The sequence below is a fragment of the Euprymna scolopes genome, chromosome 24, assembly GCF_053919585.1.
Source record: "Euprymna scolopes isolate OS-2025 chromosome 24, ASM5391958v1, whole genome shotgun sequence".
NCBI lineage: Eukaryota > Metazoa > Mollusca > Cephalopoda > Sepiida > Sepiolidae > Euprymna > Euprymna scolopes.
In genome coordinates, this window is record NC_136505.1 from 14793143 (window position 1) to 14813561 (window position 20419).

The 20419-nt window shown below is 32.2% G+C and overlaps 1 protein-coding gene across 2 annotated transcripts in view; it reads right to left on the reverse strand.

The window, feature by feature from the left end:
- Window positions 1-20419, reverse strand: part of LOC145246603 (cytoplasmic dynein 1 light intermediate chain 2-like) — a 151341-nt gene that overhangs the window by 12261 nt on the left and 118661 nt on the right. For both annotated transcript variants that reach the window (XM_080108264.1, XM_080108265.1), the window contains exons 6-9: window positions 14893-14986; window positions 9683-9818; window positions 6670-6781; window positions 3512-3613 (exon numbers count right to left, since the gene is read on the reverse strand). In XM_080108264.1, the coding sequence (XP_079964390.1) occupies window positions 3512-3613; window positions 6670-6781; window positions 9683-9818; window positions 14893-14986 (444 nt within the window). The remainder of the gene's footprint in view (window positions 1-3511; window positions 3614-6669; window positions 6782-9682; window positions 9819-14892; window positions 14987-20419) is intronic.

The following is a 20419-nucleotide window of genomic DNA, read 5'->3' on the forward strand; positions in this document are numbered from 1 at the left end:
TCTTACCATTTTTAGGATTAATTTTTCCACTTATTATTATATGCTATAATAATAATGATGTACAAAATAGAAATTTTCAGTTAAAATTAACAAAAATTCATGGAAAAATATTGAAAAATCGATTTCTTCCTTCTTTTGCGCTTTGCCCATTTTTTTTGCTCATGAGTGTATACAAATGATTAATTTTTTGTTGCAATATTTTGGACTCATAATGGTCCCTCAGAGGATAGGAATGCTGAATCTTGTAAATGTATCCCCAGTAATTACTGCCTTCCATATTAATTGTTGTTGTCTCACCACATTTTGGTTATAAATTCTCTGGTCTGCTTTTGGTGGAATTAAATCAGCGTTTGTTATTGAGTGGGGTAATACGTGTAAGAGTTAGTGACATTTCCATTCTATGAACCTCTGGCACAAATGCAGACTCCACAATATCGATGCCCCATCTTTGGACAGAACAGATACTATACTTTGAATCTAGCCTGAATGCCAAAAAACTGTATTTTAATTTGAGTTTCATGTTCAAAATAGCGACAGCAACTAGGGGAGGTGACCAGATTAATGGAAGGTAGCAGCAACAGAAGGAAGGTGATGGTGGCTCAGTGGTTAATGATACAGACTGATGACCTAGGTGTGCCAAATTCAAATGCAGTTTGTGTCACAAAAATCACTTTCACTTAGGAATGTTGGTAACCTTCACATGGTCCCTCCCGTAAGTATGCATACTCTAGAAAGAATTCTAACTAGAAAGATATCAGGGAAACGAATGCCAACAATAATCATCTGATTCATACGAAATCAGAATGATTGATGCTTAGCAACAGTGACATCAGATGAAATGAAATGAAAAAAAAAAAAAAAAAGACAGTTTTTGGCAATCAAGTGATTCCATCTTAAAAAAAAAAAAAAAAAAAAAGGTGGAGGTGATAACGTAAGTACTAACAAGAAAATTATTTTAGATTATAGAAATCGCAACAAATTGATAAATAGTGCATTTGATATAGTTATTAAGCTTTAAAATTATGCAACCCAATAAGAGATTTGCTAGAGTTCAAATATCCACGAAAAGTAAAAAAGGAGGATTTTTGAAGGTAGACAACAAAAGGTGTAATTGACTGTAACTAAGGGTAACTTTAAGGCTTCATTAAACAGGTGCAACTCCCTTTTTATGGATTACTCCACTTATTCTCTATCCCCACCTTATGATACTCAACGTTTAGCAAGAGAGGGGGAGACATCAAATATTGTTTTTTTGAGTTTTGAATTTGACCGAATATTGAACCTTGGCCTCCTGGTCCATTAGCAAACACTATTATGCTGGTGATAGAGTTTAACATTATTGTTTGAATTAATACAAAACTTGTTCATACCCATTCTTTGAACAGTGTTGGTACAGCAGCCAAGTATTTCCAGCATTACTTAGCTCCTACTGCTTTAGAACGAAAAGTATGAAGAAAAAAGATGTTACTTGTTCCTTCTCATCACAGGAAGATGTGATAAAAGGTCAGACAGGTGGGAAAAGTGAAGCCAGTGCCCCTAAAGGAGGCACAATCTGGCCATTCAAAAATTGCTTCGGCAGACCTATCAGCATTCCCCGGTAGGAACGCCTCAGCCAGTAAGCAATAAACTTATCTCTGAAAGCTGGGGCTACACAGGACTCGGCCTTAACCTCAGAACTACACAGGACTCGGCCTTAACCTCAGTCAACAGGTCATTCAAAAAATGTTACTCATGCTTTATGACATAACACTATTTATTTTATTTATGACTAAAATAAGAACAGTAGTTTGTCCAATAAAAAATAAGTGGTGCTTATCCAAAATTCCTCCTATATTAAAAAACAAAAATACAGAAAAACTTTGATGTACGTACCTATAATGATCATATTCCAAAAATTATGTAAATTGATCAAATAGTTTTATTTTTATAAAGAAAGTAATTTTAAACAATTTTAAGCGGTTAATGGGAAATCATAGGCATTAGAAGGCTGATATCGCAAGTTTGAATTATTTCTGAGTTATCTTCCCAGGTCTTTTTCAAAATGGTAATGCAAGACAGTCCCTTCTTGTTTACTCATAAAATTTAACTTTCTTAGTAAAAAATAATACTTAATCAATTCACGTAATTTTTGGAATATGACATTTTTGTTCAGTCACGAGTACATCATACAGACTTTTTTAGTTTTATTTTTTAATATTGGAGGAATCCTGGACAAGAAACGGAAATGTTTTTTTTTTTTTGATTCACCTCAAAACAAGGCTTATTGCTGTTGAGACAAGAGATGGCTATGAATTAAGGGCCAGATTTATAGGGGGCATCCTGGGTGGGGAGTTGTGCAGTGAGATATTTGCTCACATTGCATTTAAATTTCTGTATGTTGGTATAATTACAGGACATGCAAGTACGTTAGGTTTTCATCTGAAATGTGTTGCTTTAAAAGATTAGGAATCTACACAAACACCAAAAATTCAAATCAATAAGAGTGAAATTTTGCAAGGAATCTCATAACGTGATTCAAGTTTTTCTCTAATTCAATCTGAGGACCACTCAGGTCCAATTATTGATTTTTACCAGGGATGCAATTGAAAACAAAGGCATATGCCAAGATCAAAAAGGATTATATGAATAAAATTTTACAAAGTATACAATGATGGAATTGATTTTGCATTGATGACTGACAATACGAGGAAGGAGATGGAGTAAGAGTTAGGATTGTCTGTGCTTGCATAAAACACTCATCAACAGCAATGATGATATTTTTCAATTTCTAAAATATAGTAAGATAATATCTAGTTCAGGGTTGGGAGGATGTGTACAGTGTTTTTAATTACTTTTTGGACAATGCCGAAGGTTGGAGATCCAGCAAGTCAAATTAATTAAATAATAAAACCATCTTCAACAATTCTACCATTAACTAGGAAAAATATATTTGTAGATATTATTTTCTTTAAAAAAACAAAAGAAAAATTGAATTATTGAAAATAGCAATAGACAAATTATATTATTTAGATTAATATGACTATTGTTCTCATTGTGAATGTTATTTTTGCAACATTTTGGCTGGTAACATATGACCTTTATTACTCTCAGGAATCTGCACAAAATTGCTAATGGAACTTTTTATTTAATACACAGGGGTAGCAGGGTTTTGTTCTGTCAACTATGACCTGGTAAAAGTTCTAAATAATTTGCAATTATATTCTTAGTATCACCCACATTGACGATTGAATCTTTAACGCTAGAAAAAGGTCACAACTGAATTTTAAGGACAATTTATAATGATTCCAATTTCAGCCAATGACTGGCAAGTTAGACTCAAACAAAAGATGTTACATGCCGTCAGTATTAAAAAAAGAAAATCAACTGAACTCCATTCCTTTTAGTTAACGCAGGTAGGAGGATGGGGTATGGAAGCAGATAAAATGGAAAGTATACAAAAGTAAATAAAACAAACAAACAAAATGAATGGCACTGTAAAATTTAAAAAAACAAAAGATGGCAATATACGTACTGATGCGCAGCCTGGTGCTGGTTGTTTTGCAAGCTGACTTTGAAGTCGCATCAAGAAAACTTGTTCATCTTCAGCAATAACCTCCGCATCTTTTTGAATAGGCTTAAAAAAGAGAAACAAATTTTTAAGATCAATATTCATTATTTTCTAGAGGATTCCTTAACAAAATGGACAAATTTCAAGAAGCTTTGACTTTTACTCTTGAACAACTATTCACCATTTTGTTCCAAACTTATGATTCTTAAATGGCGAATATATGTTAAACGGCGCATTTTTATTTTGATTCTTTGGATTACCGTTCTCATTTTAGTTGTTATTTTCACAACGATTCAGTCGATGTAACCTCTGACCTTATTCAGACTTTTTAAACTCTGGAATTGGCATCCAATTTTGAATCGAACGTTTAACCCACAGGAGTAACATGCTCTCATCTCATCAACCATTGCAGAGTAGAAGTTCCAAGTAATTTGCAGTTGTATTTACAGTTGAATTTTATTGCAAGGATTCATGGCATAGTGGATAAAATACTTGGTAAAATTCAGTTGTAAGTTACACTTTGTGGAGGTTGAAAGTTCAATCCTCAATGTGGGTGACACTCAAAAATACAATTGCAAATTACTTTGAATTTCTACCCAGTCAAGGTTGATTGAATGAGAACATGCTACCCCCACGAATTAAATAAACGGTTCCATTCAAAATTTCATACAGATTCCCAGTGTTGTATACACGCAATTGAAGAATCCAAATAATATGAATCTTCATCTCAAAAATTCGAAACGTAACAATATTTCTGTGATGATATTTGAAAAAGGAAATGCCATATTTTTTTTTGTAATCAAAAAATTTTTTTGTTACAAATTTTATATGGAAAAACAAATATTACACAACAGAATTAAAGCACGGAATATTAATTTCTGAGAAAACGTTTAAATTCCATAAATGAAAAAAAAAAACCTAAAATATTTTCAAATCCAAGAATTCAGCAAAAGAATTCCTGTAAGCATAAAACTATCCAAACTGTATTATATATTCATTCTCTTCAGGCTAGGATCAAAGTGTAGTATCGATTCTCTGACACTAGCAGGAAAGCTGTGCCTTTTGTATTGATTTCCCATCCTTGCTAAAAATGCAGTCATATCTATTTGTCTTTTAGTATTTTTATAATTTTTGATAAGGGAAAGGGTGACAAAACTTTTTGAATTCTTAGTTTTCTTTATATCTCCCTCTGGTTTTGGCAGGTTTCTTTGGTACAAAAAAAATTTCCAATGCCTGTTGAAACTGATTTTTCCTTTTCTCACTGACTGGAGAAATGGAAAGAGGAAAAAATAAAAGCTACCATCTTGACAAAGCCAGAGCTCCTTCGGCCAGATGTGAATGCAAAAGGGATGGTATCACCCAATGTGATGATAATCTGTGTAACTACTAATACACATGAAAAAATTTAAATGGCTTAAAATATCTCAATAATGGCATACATAGAAACAGCTTGATGAGCTAAGAATCTTTTTAAACTTTTTAAATCCGATTAAAATTAAGGAAGTTATGACTATTTTTGTGCTTTGCACATTTGGATATTTTTCTCTCTTTAAAACTACATGCGTTTTGTCACATTTTTTACACTACCTTTTCAGTAAAAATGCTATATCTTTGTTAAAACACAAGATTAAGCAATGAAATTTGCAATAGAAATGTATTTTTGTGCAAGGAATTAGAATATGCTCTTGAAAATCTCCAGAAATTAATGATTACCAAATAATCTGCAGTAAATTCACATAAATATGCTACAATACCTTAAAAATTACAAGAAGCTTATATCCATAAAAAAGAAAAGTTAGAACTCAAAGTTGAAGTAATGCATTTTATATACAAGAAACTTAAATCTAAATCGAGGACTATTTAAAAACGAATATATTGCAATATTTCTTTAGTATTATTGTAGACTTGCAGTACCTGTGAAAGTGTTCCCTCTCGATAAAAATTATAGTACCATTGTTGTTGCTGCTGCTGCTCCCAACCCCCAAATGTTATAAATGGCTTTCGGAAAAGACACCCCCCAACTCCTCATGAAAACAATTTTTTTTAAATGTTAGGTTGTGTGTTGGTCTACCACACCAAATTTACCTAAAATTAATAAAAAAAAATTCAATGAAATATTTTGTTATTTTATGTTTCTAATGTGACATCTATTCTGGTTAGTTTCCAAATTTCAAGACAAAGATCTTAATATAATCAGTACGACCATTTACAAATTGGAGAGTTGGGGGGGAGGGGGGTCTTTACAAAATCTTACCGAAAACGCTGTTTTATAATGTTAACATTTTTATCACTTTATTTGCTTAAAACTCTTCAAATATATAATGTAAATTATTATTTATTAATTCATTTGAAAGTACATTCATTTCCAAACAAAACGATGGTATTTTGAGGACTTAAATTCGTTTTGTTTTTTAAAATATGACGATTTGAGCAGAACCCCCTTAAAATCTGATTATCCAAAGCGTTTTTATCATCCGTGTGTATTGCTACTGTAATGAAAACTAAGCCGGCTCCCTAAAAGAGTAACTCCATTTTCAGGAACTGGAATTCTCCCTGCCCTCTCTCAATACGAGGGAGCAAACAATGAAGAAGATGTATTACATGATGTAGTGATACTACCACTAAACTGTATTCTTGGAATTTCAAGAGGTCATTACACCTTGAAAGGCACCATAATCCAAGCATTTTTGATTTGACAATGATGTTGAAGAGAATGACTGTCAATAAGAGCATTACACTGTGATGCTGTGATTCTGAAATACACGTGGTACTGTTGTGGCATGTGGCAAAATGAGCAATGGTTTTAATAAGATGGAACAATAGCCCAATCAACTAAGATCACTATGGAATGGTTGGATTATCATTTTGCAGATTGACCAGCAGATGCCATGTTCCAGAATAATCACTATATCCACTGGACTAAACTCAAATTTTTTATCTTTGGCTTTTTTTTGGAAAGACCATGTCGACTTGAACAATCCTTAAACGACCAAACTGAAAGATAGCCATCACTTCTATTCTTACAATTGAAATGAAAATACATTTTGGAAATTGAGCACGACAGAAGCAGCGAGCTTTTCAAGAGATACTGGTACACACTGAAACATCGATAACTGTCTTACCTTCCTTACAACTGGTTTACTCAAAACGTCATCGTAAAGGTCCTCAGGTTTCACATTTGCCAGGTTTTCATTTAGAATCGATATTTTCTTCTCTGTATCCCAACCAGCAGGACTAAAAAGATGCAAGCAAATAAGGCAGATTATAGCTCTATATAAAGTTAACTATGTGTACATATATTTATAACATTTGTACATGATTGACTTCTAAACTAATTAACTGATTATAAATTTTTTAACAGAGCTGCTAGGCATAAAGGTGGGTAATGTGGATTATATGCAAATAGAGTAAGGAGAGGATGGAAGCCCATCGTGAAATGGATACCTTTAAATTTAATATGAGGTGCCTTCAATAAGTTTCCAGACTTTTTTGTACAGGCATTTAAAATTATTGGAGACTCTTGAAAATTCACTATGTTATTGCTATACATGACTGATTAATTTTTATGATTTCAGGCTCAAATGAACAGCTACATCAGGAATTAGAATACACCCTACAAAAGCCTGATTGTCACAGCTGGTGAATTTCAAAAATGCAATCCGGACGATATGCAGTAAAATTCTGTTTTAAATTTGAAAAAAATGCCATAGAAATGCATGGAATGTTTCAGACTGCTTTTGGACCATCTTGTATAAATAGAGCATCATTTTGAGTGGCATAAGAGATTTAAGGAAGGCAGGAAGTCTGTGAGAGATAATGAGGTTTTAGAGGAGTAAGGAAGTCAGAACAGAGTTAATTGGCCAAATAAAGAATTTTATGGATAGGGACAGTTGTGTGTTTATCGAGACAATAAGTGCAGAGTTTGATGTCAGTGTGGGAACTGTACACAGAATTATTCACAAAGAACTGAAGACGCAGAAGATTTGTGTGAATGCACCAGTGTGATATTATAAAGTGGACTGAGGTGGACTTGACTCACTAAGTGCTGGGGGGGGGGGCAATAGACAAAGGAATAGGAAACAGTAGATAGGAAGTAGCAAACAATGAATCTCTAGGTATTTTTAGATCGAGCTTTTTAGAGTTGACAACTAGATGCCTGTCGCGGCAGATGGAAGTTGGACAGTTTTAGAGCTGACTGTGAAACAGAAATAGAGACGAACGTAACACCGAAAGAACAGGGGGAAGACACACACACACACTCACAATCCAACAGTCAATTATATGTGAAACATTGGCGTTTGTGTTTTTCCTTTCTTTGTTCCACGATTTATTATATTTCTACTTTTGTGAAACTGTGCGTGTTCCTATCGACAGTTGCCAGCGAGAAAATGACGATCCGGCCATCAGAGGAATAGTCAAACGAAAAATCCATGATACACGACGTTGGGAGTCGGAGATCTTTTGGGGCCGCGCACGTCTGGTCACACCAGTCCACAATCCCATCCTTGTCACAGACTATTTGACTAAGATGGGCATCAACACAGTTCCTCACCCTCCCTATAGTCCAGATCTTGCTCCCTGTGACTTTTGGTTATTTCTGAAGCTCAAGAAAAACCTTAGATGTTGTCATGATGAGACGATTGAGGGGATGAAAGAGGCTCTGACAAGGGCCATTGGCACGCTCACACAGAAGGACTTCCATGGGGCCTTTTATATATTTTTAAATAAACTATAATAAATATAAAGATATATAAATAAATAATTAATGTAAATATATAAAAAATATTAGTAACCAAAAAGCAGGGGTGATAATATAAACCCTAAAATACAGCAGCTTTGCAAATAACATACTTTTTTTGTAGGAAAGGATTAATGACACAAGTAAGGAAAACATTTTGGTGCATATTTAGAATTGCACTTATTAAAAAAACAAAAAAAAAACTACAGAAAAATATTTATAATAAACATAGTTGTCACAAAACGAAGATGCCCTATTCCAAAAATCACAAATTGATCAAGTTTTATTTTTTCAATTAAGAAAATAAAATTTTATGATTTTTAGTGATTAATAATAATTGCCTTTGAAGTCTTAAACAACACTCACCTCTACTCATTTCCTCATAAATTTGTTAAAAAAAAAACAAAACAAAAAACAAAAAAAAAACTACTTGAGCAATTTATATAATTTTTGATATATGACATCTTCATTTGTGACAAGTACAAAGATTTTCTGTATTTTTGTTTTTTAAAATCAGTACAATTCTAAATAAGAACAAACATTTTTTTTAATAACAAATAGGTTAGCCAAATTAATCTAGAACAAGTATATTCTCGACAGTGCAATGTAGATTACAACGTATTGTGGAGTAAGTCACTGCGGGGGAGGCATGTGAAGCTTCCTTCTGGTACACTGCAGGGAACGTTCCCTAACTATATCAATCAATTGATTTGATTAAAAAATGGGCGAATTCACCAATTTCGATGATAATATAAGTATGGGAGGGTGAAATATTTGTTGATCATCATTGAATCTCAGACAAGGTTGGGTCTCGCTGCTAGTATGTATATATCTGTGTGTGTGTGTATATATATATGTGACGGTGTATAATCATATTAAACAGTACTAAAAGTAAGAATACAAGCATATCTCTAAAACAGTTTATATTAGGTACAAAGACATTCATTTTATATCATTGGTTTATAATATATAATTAAATATTTATCTTGATTGGAAAAAAAAAAAAAAATCATTTTTTCTAAAAATTTTGTTACCTATCAGTTATTTGTTATTAAAAATAATATTCTAGAGACTTACCTTACAATGAATGTATTTTGTTTTGATTTGAATTCTATTTTTCTAAAAGTTTCGTAAAAATTGTCCAATAATTATTCAAGAATATTGTTTTCATTTTTCAATTAATATTTTGTTGAATTAACTTCATATAGACAGAAATATTTTTCATTGAAAAAAAAAAATCAAAACTTTGGCACTTTTTAACATTTTCTGTAAACTGCACGGTTCTTATACTGCTTAAGTACTACATATTTATTAACGTTAAAGTTGTCAATAGATTATTGATCAAAACAAGCTACCATACAAGGCGCCCGATTCAATTGAATAAGTTTTATACTTACACAAACACAGAATCCTTTTCAACTACATATGCCGGCATTGAGAATGAAAATCCATATATCCTGTGTACTAAATATTTAAACAGAAGATCACAGTTCTTTTCCTCTTTCACGGATGAATATATTAGGGCAGCACCGTCTGAGGTTGCGTGGTCAAAGAAAACAAATGAAATACTTTTTTCTCGCTTTGTAAAATTTTCTCCAAAATACACATGTAAATGAAATAACAAAAAGATGAGAAATATTTGATAATCGAGATAATTCAAATCCATAGCAGAAAAGGTAAATTACATCCACAGCAAAATTGGTGTGAAAGTTACTTCTGTATTAATACATACTAGAAAGTATGAATCCATACACGCTATCAAAAAAAAAAAAAAAAAAAAAAAAAAGGTTTAAACAGTTCAATTCTAACTCTTAGCAGAGGTTAAAGAATAGGATGAAAAATAGTCAACTCCAGAATCGATTTTGAAAAAAAAAACCCAACTCAACTCCTGTAAAATGATTATGCAGTCTTTTGACTAGAATACTACACTACCTTTCTGTCCTCAATCAGTAAAGCAGAAATCCTTTTAGACAGAGATAATTTAAAGTTTTATCCCAATCCAGAGTACCCCTTTTTGAGAAGCTGGATTTCTCCTTACATTAAAGACTGACCTTGTGCATAAATGCCTTAGAGGTAAGTAAATACTAACTTTTTATCTCAGAGGAAGGAAGTTTGCTGAAAACAAAAATCCAAATGTAGCAAAATTGTCAACTCCTAAATCCAACTTCAAACTATAAATTGATGATCTAATAAAAGTTTATAGCATTGGACGAAAACAAAACGTTCAGTTTATCTGATGGAAAGTGAAAAATCCCTGATGTTTCAGGCATGCCAAAGATATACATTACTTGTTGATTGTGAGCTCAATTCTTGTAAGGTGCAAGTAGAAAATATCCCACAGTGTGGATCATACAAGCATCAACCATTGCTAGATTCTATCTTGACTTTGGCAATATTCAATTTAAAAGAGTTGAGATTTCTCTCATAGAACACAGTGTCCTAAATGAAGGCAGAGCACACACACAACAGTCTGCAGCAGCCAAAATGGAGACAGGCAGCCAATTCCTGGACAAGCAGTGAACAGTGTAAATCTGTAGACTAGAGATAGGTTCAATATCTTCTTTGATAGAGTGTACTTACATCGTCAAATGGCCTCCTAGGCATCTGCACCGATCTTCGAGTGATTTTGGAGTTATTACTTTGTGGATGAACTCTGTTGCAGCGTGCATGAACTAATGAAGTCTCCTCTTCAAAAGAACTCTGGTTAAAAGTTTGCATCCAAGATTCTTCAACAATTACTTGTAATTTGTATTTCATACCAAGTAAAACCTAGAAACAATTATACTCGTCTTACTTTAGAAAACAAGTTACAATAAATACAAAGTTGTGCCCAACTACATGGGTGGGGTTATTGACTTATGTCATTCTATAATCAATATATTGAATTTTGTTGAAACATAACAATCGACTAATTTTCTACTTATTTGGACTTTTCACGCTACTGTTCTCATCCTGAGTGTTATTTTTATGTTTCAGTTAATGTAGCTGCTGATCTTCTTGTATCTTGAACTTGGAAATCTTTCTGTTGAACTCTGGAATATGCACAGATTTTCAAATGGTACCCCTTATTTAATCGGGGAGGGGAGGGGAGGGGAGTAGCATGTTCTTGTTCTGCCAAACATGACCAAGTAGAAATCGTAAGTAATTTGCAATTGTATTTTTGAGTATCACCTGCACTGGGGATTGAACCTTTAACCTCCAGAAGAGTAACTTTACAACTGAATTTTACCAAGTACTTTATCCACTATGCCACGGGTCTCAAGATCAGAACAGGAGTCTGAAGAATCCAAATGATACAAATAATCAACGCTCATTCAAAGAATTCAGAAACAATTTTCATCCGTTTTAATTGAATATTAACTCTTTTGAGGGAGGGGGGGTATTTAATGCTGAAGCCTTCCATGCATATCTGAAGTTGTTCAATGCTGATTTTTGACACTGTTTGAGCTTGCATTTTGACGCGTACCTGCTGAATAAAATACTTGTGTGGTCTGCAGTGGTCAAGCTGCAACATGGTCATTAATCTTTAAAATTTAAATACTCAAATCCAACAAGTGTTTGAGACAGTCACAAGACAAGAAACAAAACGAAGTAATTCAACTATTTTTTAAGTTTTAACAAATCTGGTATTTTTCACAACACATTGCATATTGTTTTAGAAGTCTCTTAGTTTGCTAAGTGTTTGACAAATCTCTTCAGTGTTGAACATGTGCTTTTCTATCAATTCCACCAGGTGTGTTCACCATCGTTTGCTTTCCATGTGTCTTTTTTCTCAGCTTTTCTTGTCCTTATCATTGTGATGTAAATTCGAGCACTGGCTTGGTTATTTGCATATGTGTGAGATGTTATATTATGTATCAACAGTTTTGCTACGAAGCGACAAGCCTTATATTACAATCAAGAAGTTTCTGGAGAAGTACACTGGTCTCTCGTGATTGAGTGAACATCATGGTGCGTAAACTTTGTAAATATTTCACCATAAATTGATGCATGACCAAAGGAAATACAAAATTAACTTGAAGCATAACCTATTGTAAATCATTCATTATATACGATTATTTTAAACACAGCCGAGAAAGGGATTTGCAGATACATATCTTTTGCGAACCGTATAAGTGCGGAAAAGAACCATGATAGGTCGAACAGGTTTTGAACTCAGCAGAGCTGATTCTACGGCAGTGATGGTATCCATTAGGATAATTACTCCCCGCTTCTCCGAAGATGATGTCAGAAATCTTAAATTTTATTTTATCCTTTTTTTTTACTTGAGAGTGACCACTTATCAGGGCTCAAAGGCCACCAGAGGATAAGGATTAATGAATGTAAGGTAGTAGTTTAGTAATCGATAATGATGTAAATTGGGTAGAATTTGATTATTTATGGGAACGGCTCAACAAGAACTTGTTTACATTGGATTTGAAGGCTACTATGTTGCATTAAATCATGAAGCAAGCTAATGTCATACGTAAAACTGAAATGACTATTTCTCTTGGACCATAACTAATCACATTCCAGAATAATCCACACAAAATATTGAGTATTTGACAATATTCCCAAGATCATGCATTCTTAATTACAAGTTTTGGACTGGTATCTTCATCTTGATTGTGAACGATTTGTCCACTCTACTCTCCATTTTTAAGTAGAAATTTTTAATTAAATCCTTTATTTAATACACTGTTCTCATTTCATGTCCAGTGTCTTTCAAGTGTCTCCCATATCAATCCATTTTTTTTTAAAAATTCAAATAGAATTGATCTCGCAACCCCTACATAAACTTCACTAATATCCCTTGACTAAGTCATTTTGAGAGCAGAAAGTGGACCATAGTCTTACTTTTGGCAGCTACGTAACTCATGCTTCACCCTTATTTTTTTTCATTTTATTCCTCATATTCCATAAACAAAGTTTCTGACAAAGGAGGAAGAACTTCCGTTTTCTAGATTGGCCGTTTTAAAAGGTGGTATGTGGAGATTTTTTTATCCTTATTCAATTTTTTGTCATCACTCAAGCGTCAATCTAATTTTTGAGCGATTTTTTTTAACCTTGATAAATTGTAATTAGTAAATAAAAAATACAACCAAACAAAAACACTTTATCCATGAGATTAAGAGATATTCTATAAATGAAGAGTTTAATACTTGAAGGAATTTAAAAAAAAAAAAAAAAAAAAAAAAAAATCAAGCCATATATCATGCTCACAATTTTGCGACCGATAGTCTGCACTGGGAGCATTCAATCAAGTTTACATCTATACCTTTGCTACAGACATTTTCAAGAGAATATACGAGCATTCTGCTGTTAGTTGAGACCAACACCGAGAATAAGAAATGGTGTCTTCATGTACTCTCAGTCTTTTGCTCTCAATGCCTGTCTTCTATGTTGCACTCCAAGAAAATTACGATAACCAGAAGATTGTCTGCATACAATAGCTCCAAAGAGACACCAACGCAGAAGCTCCCAAAGAGACACCAACGCAGAAGCTCCCAAAGAGACACCAATGCAAAATTCATTTGACAATGCCTTCAAAACAATGATGAAGAGAAGTGGGCAGAGTACAGGGCTAATGGACCCCCAATGCTAACTCCAAACTAATTGCTGTAGTGACCATGGACATAAACACAATTATGAGCACTTGTGTACATGTTGTGAAAAATACCGGAAGATAGTGCATTTTTTGTTTTTTTTCTTTTGTCCATAAATGATACCATTAGATGATTGCTTTGAGCTAATTGACTTTCCAGTTGAAAGGTTTGCCTATAACACAATTTTATCGACTATTTCCTCTGTACTCAGATGTAGGAAACTGAGAGCTTAATACTTGCTAAATGTGTAAATTCAGATATTGAAAAGAAGGAATTGTTGTTTCTAGTCTAGACCAGTAAAAGTCTGGTCATCGAGCGATTTATAATGGGGCCCATTAATGTAAAAAAAACAAAAACAAATTAAATTTACAAGGTATTGAGAAAAGAGAAGTTAAATATTTTGATATCCAACGTTGAAGCTTTTTTCAGCAATCTCGACATTCATGCCAGAGTCTGGGACTGCTGACATTTGCACCTGATTGTTGACAAACGTCTCAAAAGTACGCACCTATTCTGAGACAATTCTTCCATGATAATTTTGTTAATCTAATTGGTAAAACTGTCTCCATATTTTCAAACTTTCTCTTCTGAAACTAAAAGTCGCAGAGTGGCGCTAGGGGCCTCAAATCACTGGATTTTTTATTGTTCGTTCTTTTATGGGTCTTTAGCCGGTTAAAATAGTTTTTAAGGGGTCAAAATTTTAAAAATAGTTATACATTTTGTACATTCATCTTTGTTTATTTTTAATCAGTTTATATGCATGTCACATTGGTACAGTGGTACATCACCAGCTTTGAATGCTACAGTTTTGTTTTCGGTTTCGATTCTAGCTGATGGCACCCAAATTCTTTTTTTACTTTTGACATCATGACTAATAATATATACAAAATCTGGACAAATTAAAATACTATATTTAAGCATATTTTACGACCAAACAAAGCGCCCCTCCCCTCCAGTATATCTTAAATCTGATTGGAGATGTACATAATTGAAAAATTATTTTCATCAAACAAAAAGGATACAGTTTAGACAAAACTTCCTCAAATGTTGCTGGATAAAATCAAAATGTTCTTCTTTGTAGTCATGTTCTTTTTCCAAAACACTAATACCATCAGTCTAGAAAGAAAAAAAAAAACAAAAAAACAAAGATTGAATATAGTATGCGAGTGTGTATATATATATATATATATATAAATAAATAAATAAAAGATTACAAAGAGGAGCTACAAAGCGTTGCAAATGGGGAAAGGGAGAAAAGTAAATTTTTTTTTTACTATTTGTATTATTTTCAATTCTTTATTTTCTCATGAGAATCACATTTGCTTGGAATAAATTATGTAAAAAAAAGTTCAATTATCCCCCCCCCACCTTTCTCAGAAAACCTGTGATTGTTAATAATCTTTTTGAAAGCTGGTTCGATTTAAGATTACAATTGGATACTTTGATTTTTCCAAAATAGAAGAAAAAGAAAGAAAAAAAATAAAGACTAACGTGTGAAATACTTATATTGACTTTAATCCCCTAAAATATCCTTAATATATTTTAGAGAAACAGAAATTTGGGAGAAATTTATTAATGTCTAATCCATCCCACGTGGCCGCAGCTGAAATTGAACTCACTACATGAGTTTGTAGTGTAATTCAAATCTTGTCGGTAGCTGAATACTTGACGCTTCGGCAGGGCTATCAAGGGTATTTTTTATCGTGATGCCATCACAAGATGGGGTGCCTACCACATCTTAAGAGTCCCATCTACCCTCGAGAGAAGGATAGAATGCACCAGTTTCTCAACCTGGTATTTTACCTTGCAGTACATACATCGCCTCAACTTTCCAAACGGTCACCCATCTAGTATTGGCCAGGCTCAACGTTACTTAACTTTGGTGATCTGGTAAACACCGGTGTGTCAACGTGATTGTGCCGTGTGTGTATATATATATATAATACCCAGTCTTAAAATTTAAAAAATGATGAACTAAGTTTTTATAAAGGGTTTCTACCACCTTTTTACCTAAACCAATATAACTAAATATATTGGGTAAAAAAAAAAAAAAAAAAAAAAAAAAAAAAATCTAGAAACGACATTAATCCTATGCAGGTTTAACCTGTTTCCTCCAAAAGAGGAAGTTTCCATGGTAGTATGAAATTCACAAACGGTCCCCAGTCGCATGTATATCCCCATTAGAGGAGATGACGAAGTTAGGTTTTTGCAATTCTTGCAGGGAGGTGTTGACATCCTCCTACATACAGTGTCTGGAATTCCCAAATTGGTCACCCATCTTGGATTGACCAGGCTCAATGTTTCTTAACTTTGGTGATCTAATGAGAACCGGTGTGTCAACATGATTATGCTGTACTACCTGAATACAGGCCACATTATTTAAACCTATTAAACTAAACATAGGCTACAATATCCACCATTACATGTAGCAGCTGTGTTCTAAAATTCATAGTGATCAGTTAATTTAGAAGCGAATCATCTGAATATAAATCTATAAACATATACTCCTAAGTTTATATAAATCGACATATTTTAAAATTTTAAATGAAGCAAATATGGTAACCATTAAGCTCTAGAGATTTTACTAAAAATAAAAAACAAACAATTTATCAATATAAAAAAGTTTGTAACCTAGATTTCAGATATAAAAAAACAAACAAAATCAAAACAGCTGCTGAAATACAAAAAAAAAATAAGAAATCAATGGAAAGCAGATCTATAACATCTTAGAACAGGTGCATCGAAACAGAAAAAATATGTCAATATTGTTTTGTACATCAAGACAAAGATCGTAATCAAATGTCCCAAAGCATAAAAGTATGAAATACAAAGAATCTTTTATGATAATTTTTGCATTTGTTTCTAAAATTATTAAGGAAAACTTGAGTTTTAATACAAACGTAAGTTATCGCAAAATTCACTCGGTGAGGAAATTAACATTTGCTTTCAGCCACTGTGAGCAATGTTAGGATAAATTGTTTATTCAGTGACAAGAACGAATTCTAATACGCACTCTACTTAGACCCAATTCGAAACAGCAGTTGGGGGTTAGAGTGGGGTAAGAAGCTGACTCCTGCAAAATTTTGCAATCTTTAACTGAAAAAGAATCCAATGCCAGATTCCAGAGCTGATTTTAAAAATAACCCAGCTTAGATACTGACATAATTTACTGACCCCCTACCTCTACTATAAAAAAGTCAGTCACAGTCAGTCAGTCACACACACACACACACACTGTCCCAAAACTCACCGAACGGTTGAAAATCTTTGTCATTTTACAATTAATGATTAATTTTTTCTCTATTTCATATATTTTACAGATATTTTGTGAAATTAATTAATAATTATAGCATGGAACAATGTACGCAAGTTGTGAAATTGTTTTACCAAAATCAGGGATCAATTGTTTTGACTCAAAGAGCGACAACATTATCTCTAGCTATGGTAATGTCAAATGGCCACCACATTCTCCAAACTTAACTGGCCCTGACTTTTTTGTGGGGATATCTTAAAAGAAAGAAAAAGTCTATGTTAAACTCTAAACCCTGCAAGAATTGAAAGAAAACACTAGGAATGAAATAAGGGAGTTAAAACAACATCCAGAGATTCTGCAATCTGTCATGAATGTTTTGGAAACAGCACAAATATGCAAAGCTGAAAATGAGCAACATTTAAAAGACATTTTTTTTTTTTTTTTTTAAAACTTCCCAATGTCTTAATCAGATTGTGTATAAATTACAGGAAGATATCATCAAAAATAAAGAATCTATTTAAGTTCAAAACCTTTTAGTGACTTTTTGGACACCCTGTGTTGTGTGTGTATACATACATATATATATATATATATATATATATATATATATATATATATATATATATATTAGTGTTGGGACGATTCCTAATTTTTATACGATTCCGATTCCAGGAAAATATTGATTAACGATTCCGATACCAAGTACGATTCCGATTCCTAGGGAATTTATTGTTTTGAAATATACCAGGTAGTTTTATACTTATGGTCGGTAGTTCCCAAATATGTTCCCTAACTTTGGAAGAGATATTTTATGTCTACACCGTCGTGTTTTGGTTTAAATAAAATTATTATATAGTAAACTAAACGGAAAAATTAGCAAAATTTATTTCAGAGAAAATTTATTTTACTTAATTGGAATACAGAAAAAAAAAACTCAAAGAAAATAGAATTTATCCTTCAGAGAAAAAACAAATAAAATAGAATTTATATAACAGAACAAAAACAAGAAAATTACAGAATAAATACACACGATTCATTATTTTGGTCCTCATAATTAACAGATTTAATGAATTAAATAAAAAAAATATAGCGGAAGAGAAAGAAAATATATACTAATTAAATATAAAAAAGATAAATATTTGATTTAATAATTTATAAATGAACGTGCGTAATGAAAAAAAAAAACAATATACCACATGACATGGCGCCGTAGATACAAAATAACCTTTCCAAAGTTAACGACCATATATGAGAAATACCATTAATCGAAAGTTTTTGTGTTTTATACCAAAATGTAGGTATAGCGAAAAGTTACAATTAAAGGAATTTCAAAAACGATTTTTTGTTTAGCTATTGATAGTTGTATTTGTGACGGCAGTTCTTCAGACCTCCATAATTCACAAGGAGTAGTTAACACCTATTATTTTTTCTTACTTTTTCATTGCTTTTACACGTTGTTTCCAACGTGAAGAATAAGTTTAGCCAAACTAATTTTGAAATGGGGTAAATCAAAGGAACACATAAAAATTATACCACTATAAAAAACAAATGAAATACTAGATAAAATTGAGCAAACATAATTACCAAAATTACAGAAAAAGACTAAAAAAAAAAAAAAAAAAAAAAAAAAATGGTAAAGTTTGTTGAGTGAAATGAATTGTTGAAAGAAAATTAATTGAACTAATAGAAATGTTAAATAAAAAAATGTCACATTTCAATATTTTTTTAATAATTAAATTCTCAGGGTTGTCGAAATTAAAAATTAAGTGATTTTTTTTTTTATTAGACTTCTTTCGAAGCTTGTTACCTTGAAAAATACATTTAAAACCCTGTTTTTTTTAAAATAAATTGAAAAATAAATGCAATTAAAAAAATTTAATTGATAATTGAAACTTTAAAAACATATTAAACATTGAAAAATTACTTATCTCACAAATTAACGTCCAATAAAGTAGATCCAGTCTTCATACAGGAATTTGGTTATAATAAATATATCTTTCCCAAACTTAAAAATTAAATCTTTTTTTTTTTTTAGACAGAGAGAGAGTGCTTTAAAATCGCCGGGGAGTGCCGCCTAAAATTTTAAAGAAGTAAATTTTAGGAGTTTAGTGCCTTTCAAAGACGGTTATCATAATTTATTATCATTTAATTTCCTTTTTTTTCCTCCCCCCCACACCTTTCCACGTGGTTCAGCAGTTAACCAGTGCTCCTGTTGCTGTCAGTCAGCTATCTTTACCTAAGTTTTAATTTCTAGTTAAAAGAATTTTTCATGAATGGAATCAGCATTTTTTTAAATTATTTTTTAGTTGTATATATTGTATTTACTCTTTGAAGTTAAGGAGGGTTAAAAAAATATGGTGACACCTAGATGGTGACGTAGGCAAAAAAAAAAAAAAAAAAAAAGACACTGCGATTTCGACCCTCACTAATAAAACTGCTCTGAGTGACTAGTTGGTAATTTTTTGTTCCTTTTCTTTTTTATTTTGCTCCTCCAATTTATTTGGATGCTTCATAGTTAAATGTTTTAACATGTTGGTTGTGGTCATGTTAGATGGTTTTATTCCTCGCGATATTTTAATTTGACAGACTTTGCAAATGGCTTTCAACTCATCATCTTCAAAAAGACTTTTTTTTGGACTTTGGGCCATATTAGAAAATTCAGTTTATCTGTAAACAAATAATTTACTATTAAATTTTGTTTTAAAGCTAGTCACTTATTTGGATAATTAATTGAAAATAATCCGCTAAAAAAGACAAAAAGAAAAAAATATAAAGGGACGGGGCAGTAAATTGTACCAACCAGTAGTTAACAAAAAAAACTTATAGAATTTAATTTTTGAAACCAACGTATAAAAGTTTACAAAATGAAATGCAAATATGCATTTTCGGGTTTGTATTCCTGTACACAGATTCGAAAAAGTTGTCAAAAAACAAATATATAACAAACAAATATTATCAAAGGCAAGATAAGTTACTTTTCTACCAAACTGGGTAATTTATTTTGTTTTTATTCAATGTAACATGTTTATTCAGCTCGAAAAACATGCAGTGTTTACCGATGTATTGGAAAATTCAAAATGGCGCCCGACACTCTCTTTAACATGGTAAGTTCGGGAAAAGGTGTTATAAATAATAAACTAGACAAAATACTATTAAAAAAACACCGAATATATGTCAAAATATGTCACGGTAACATATATTGAGCGAGTTTCTAGCAGTATTTTGTATAGTTTATTATTTATAAGATCTTTTCCTGAACTTACCGTGTTAAAAAGAGTGTCGGGCGCCATTTTGAA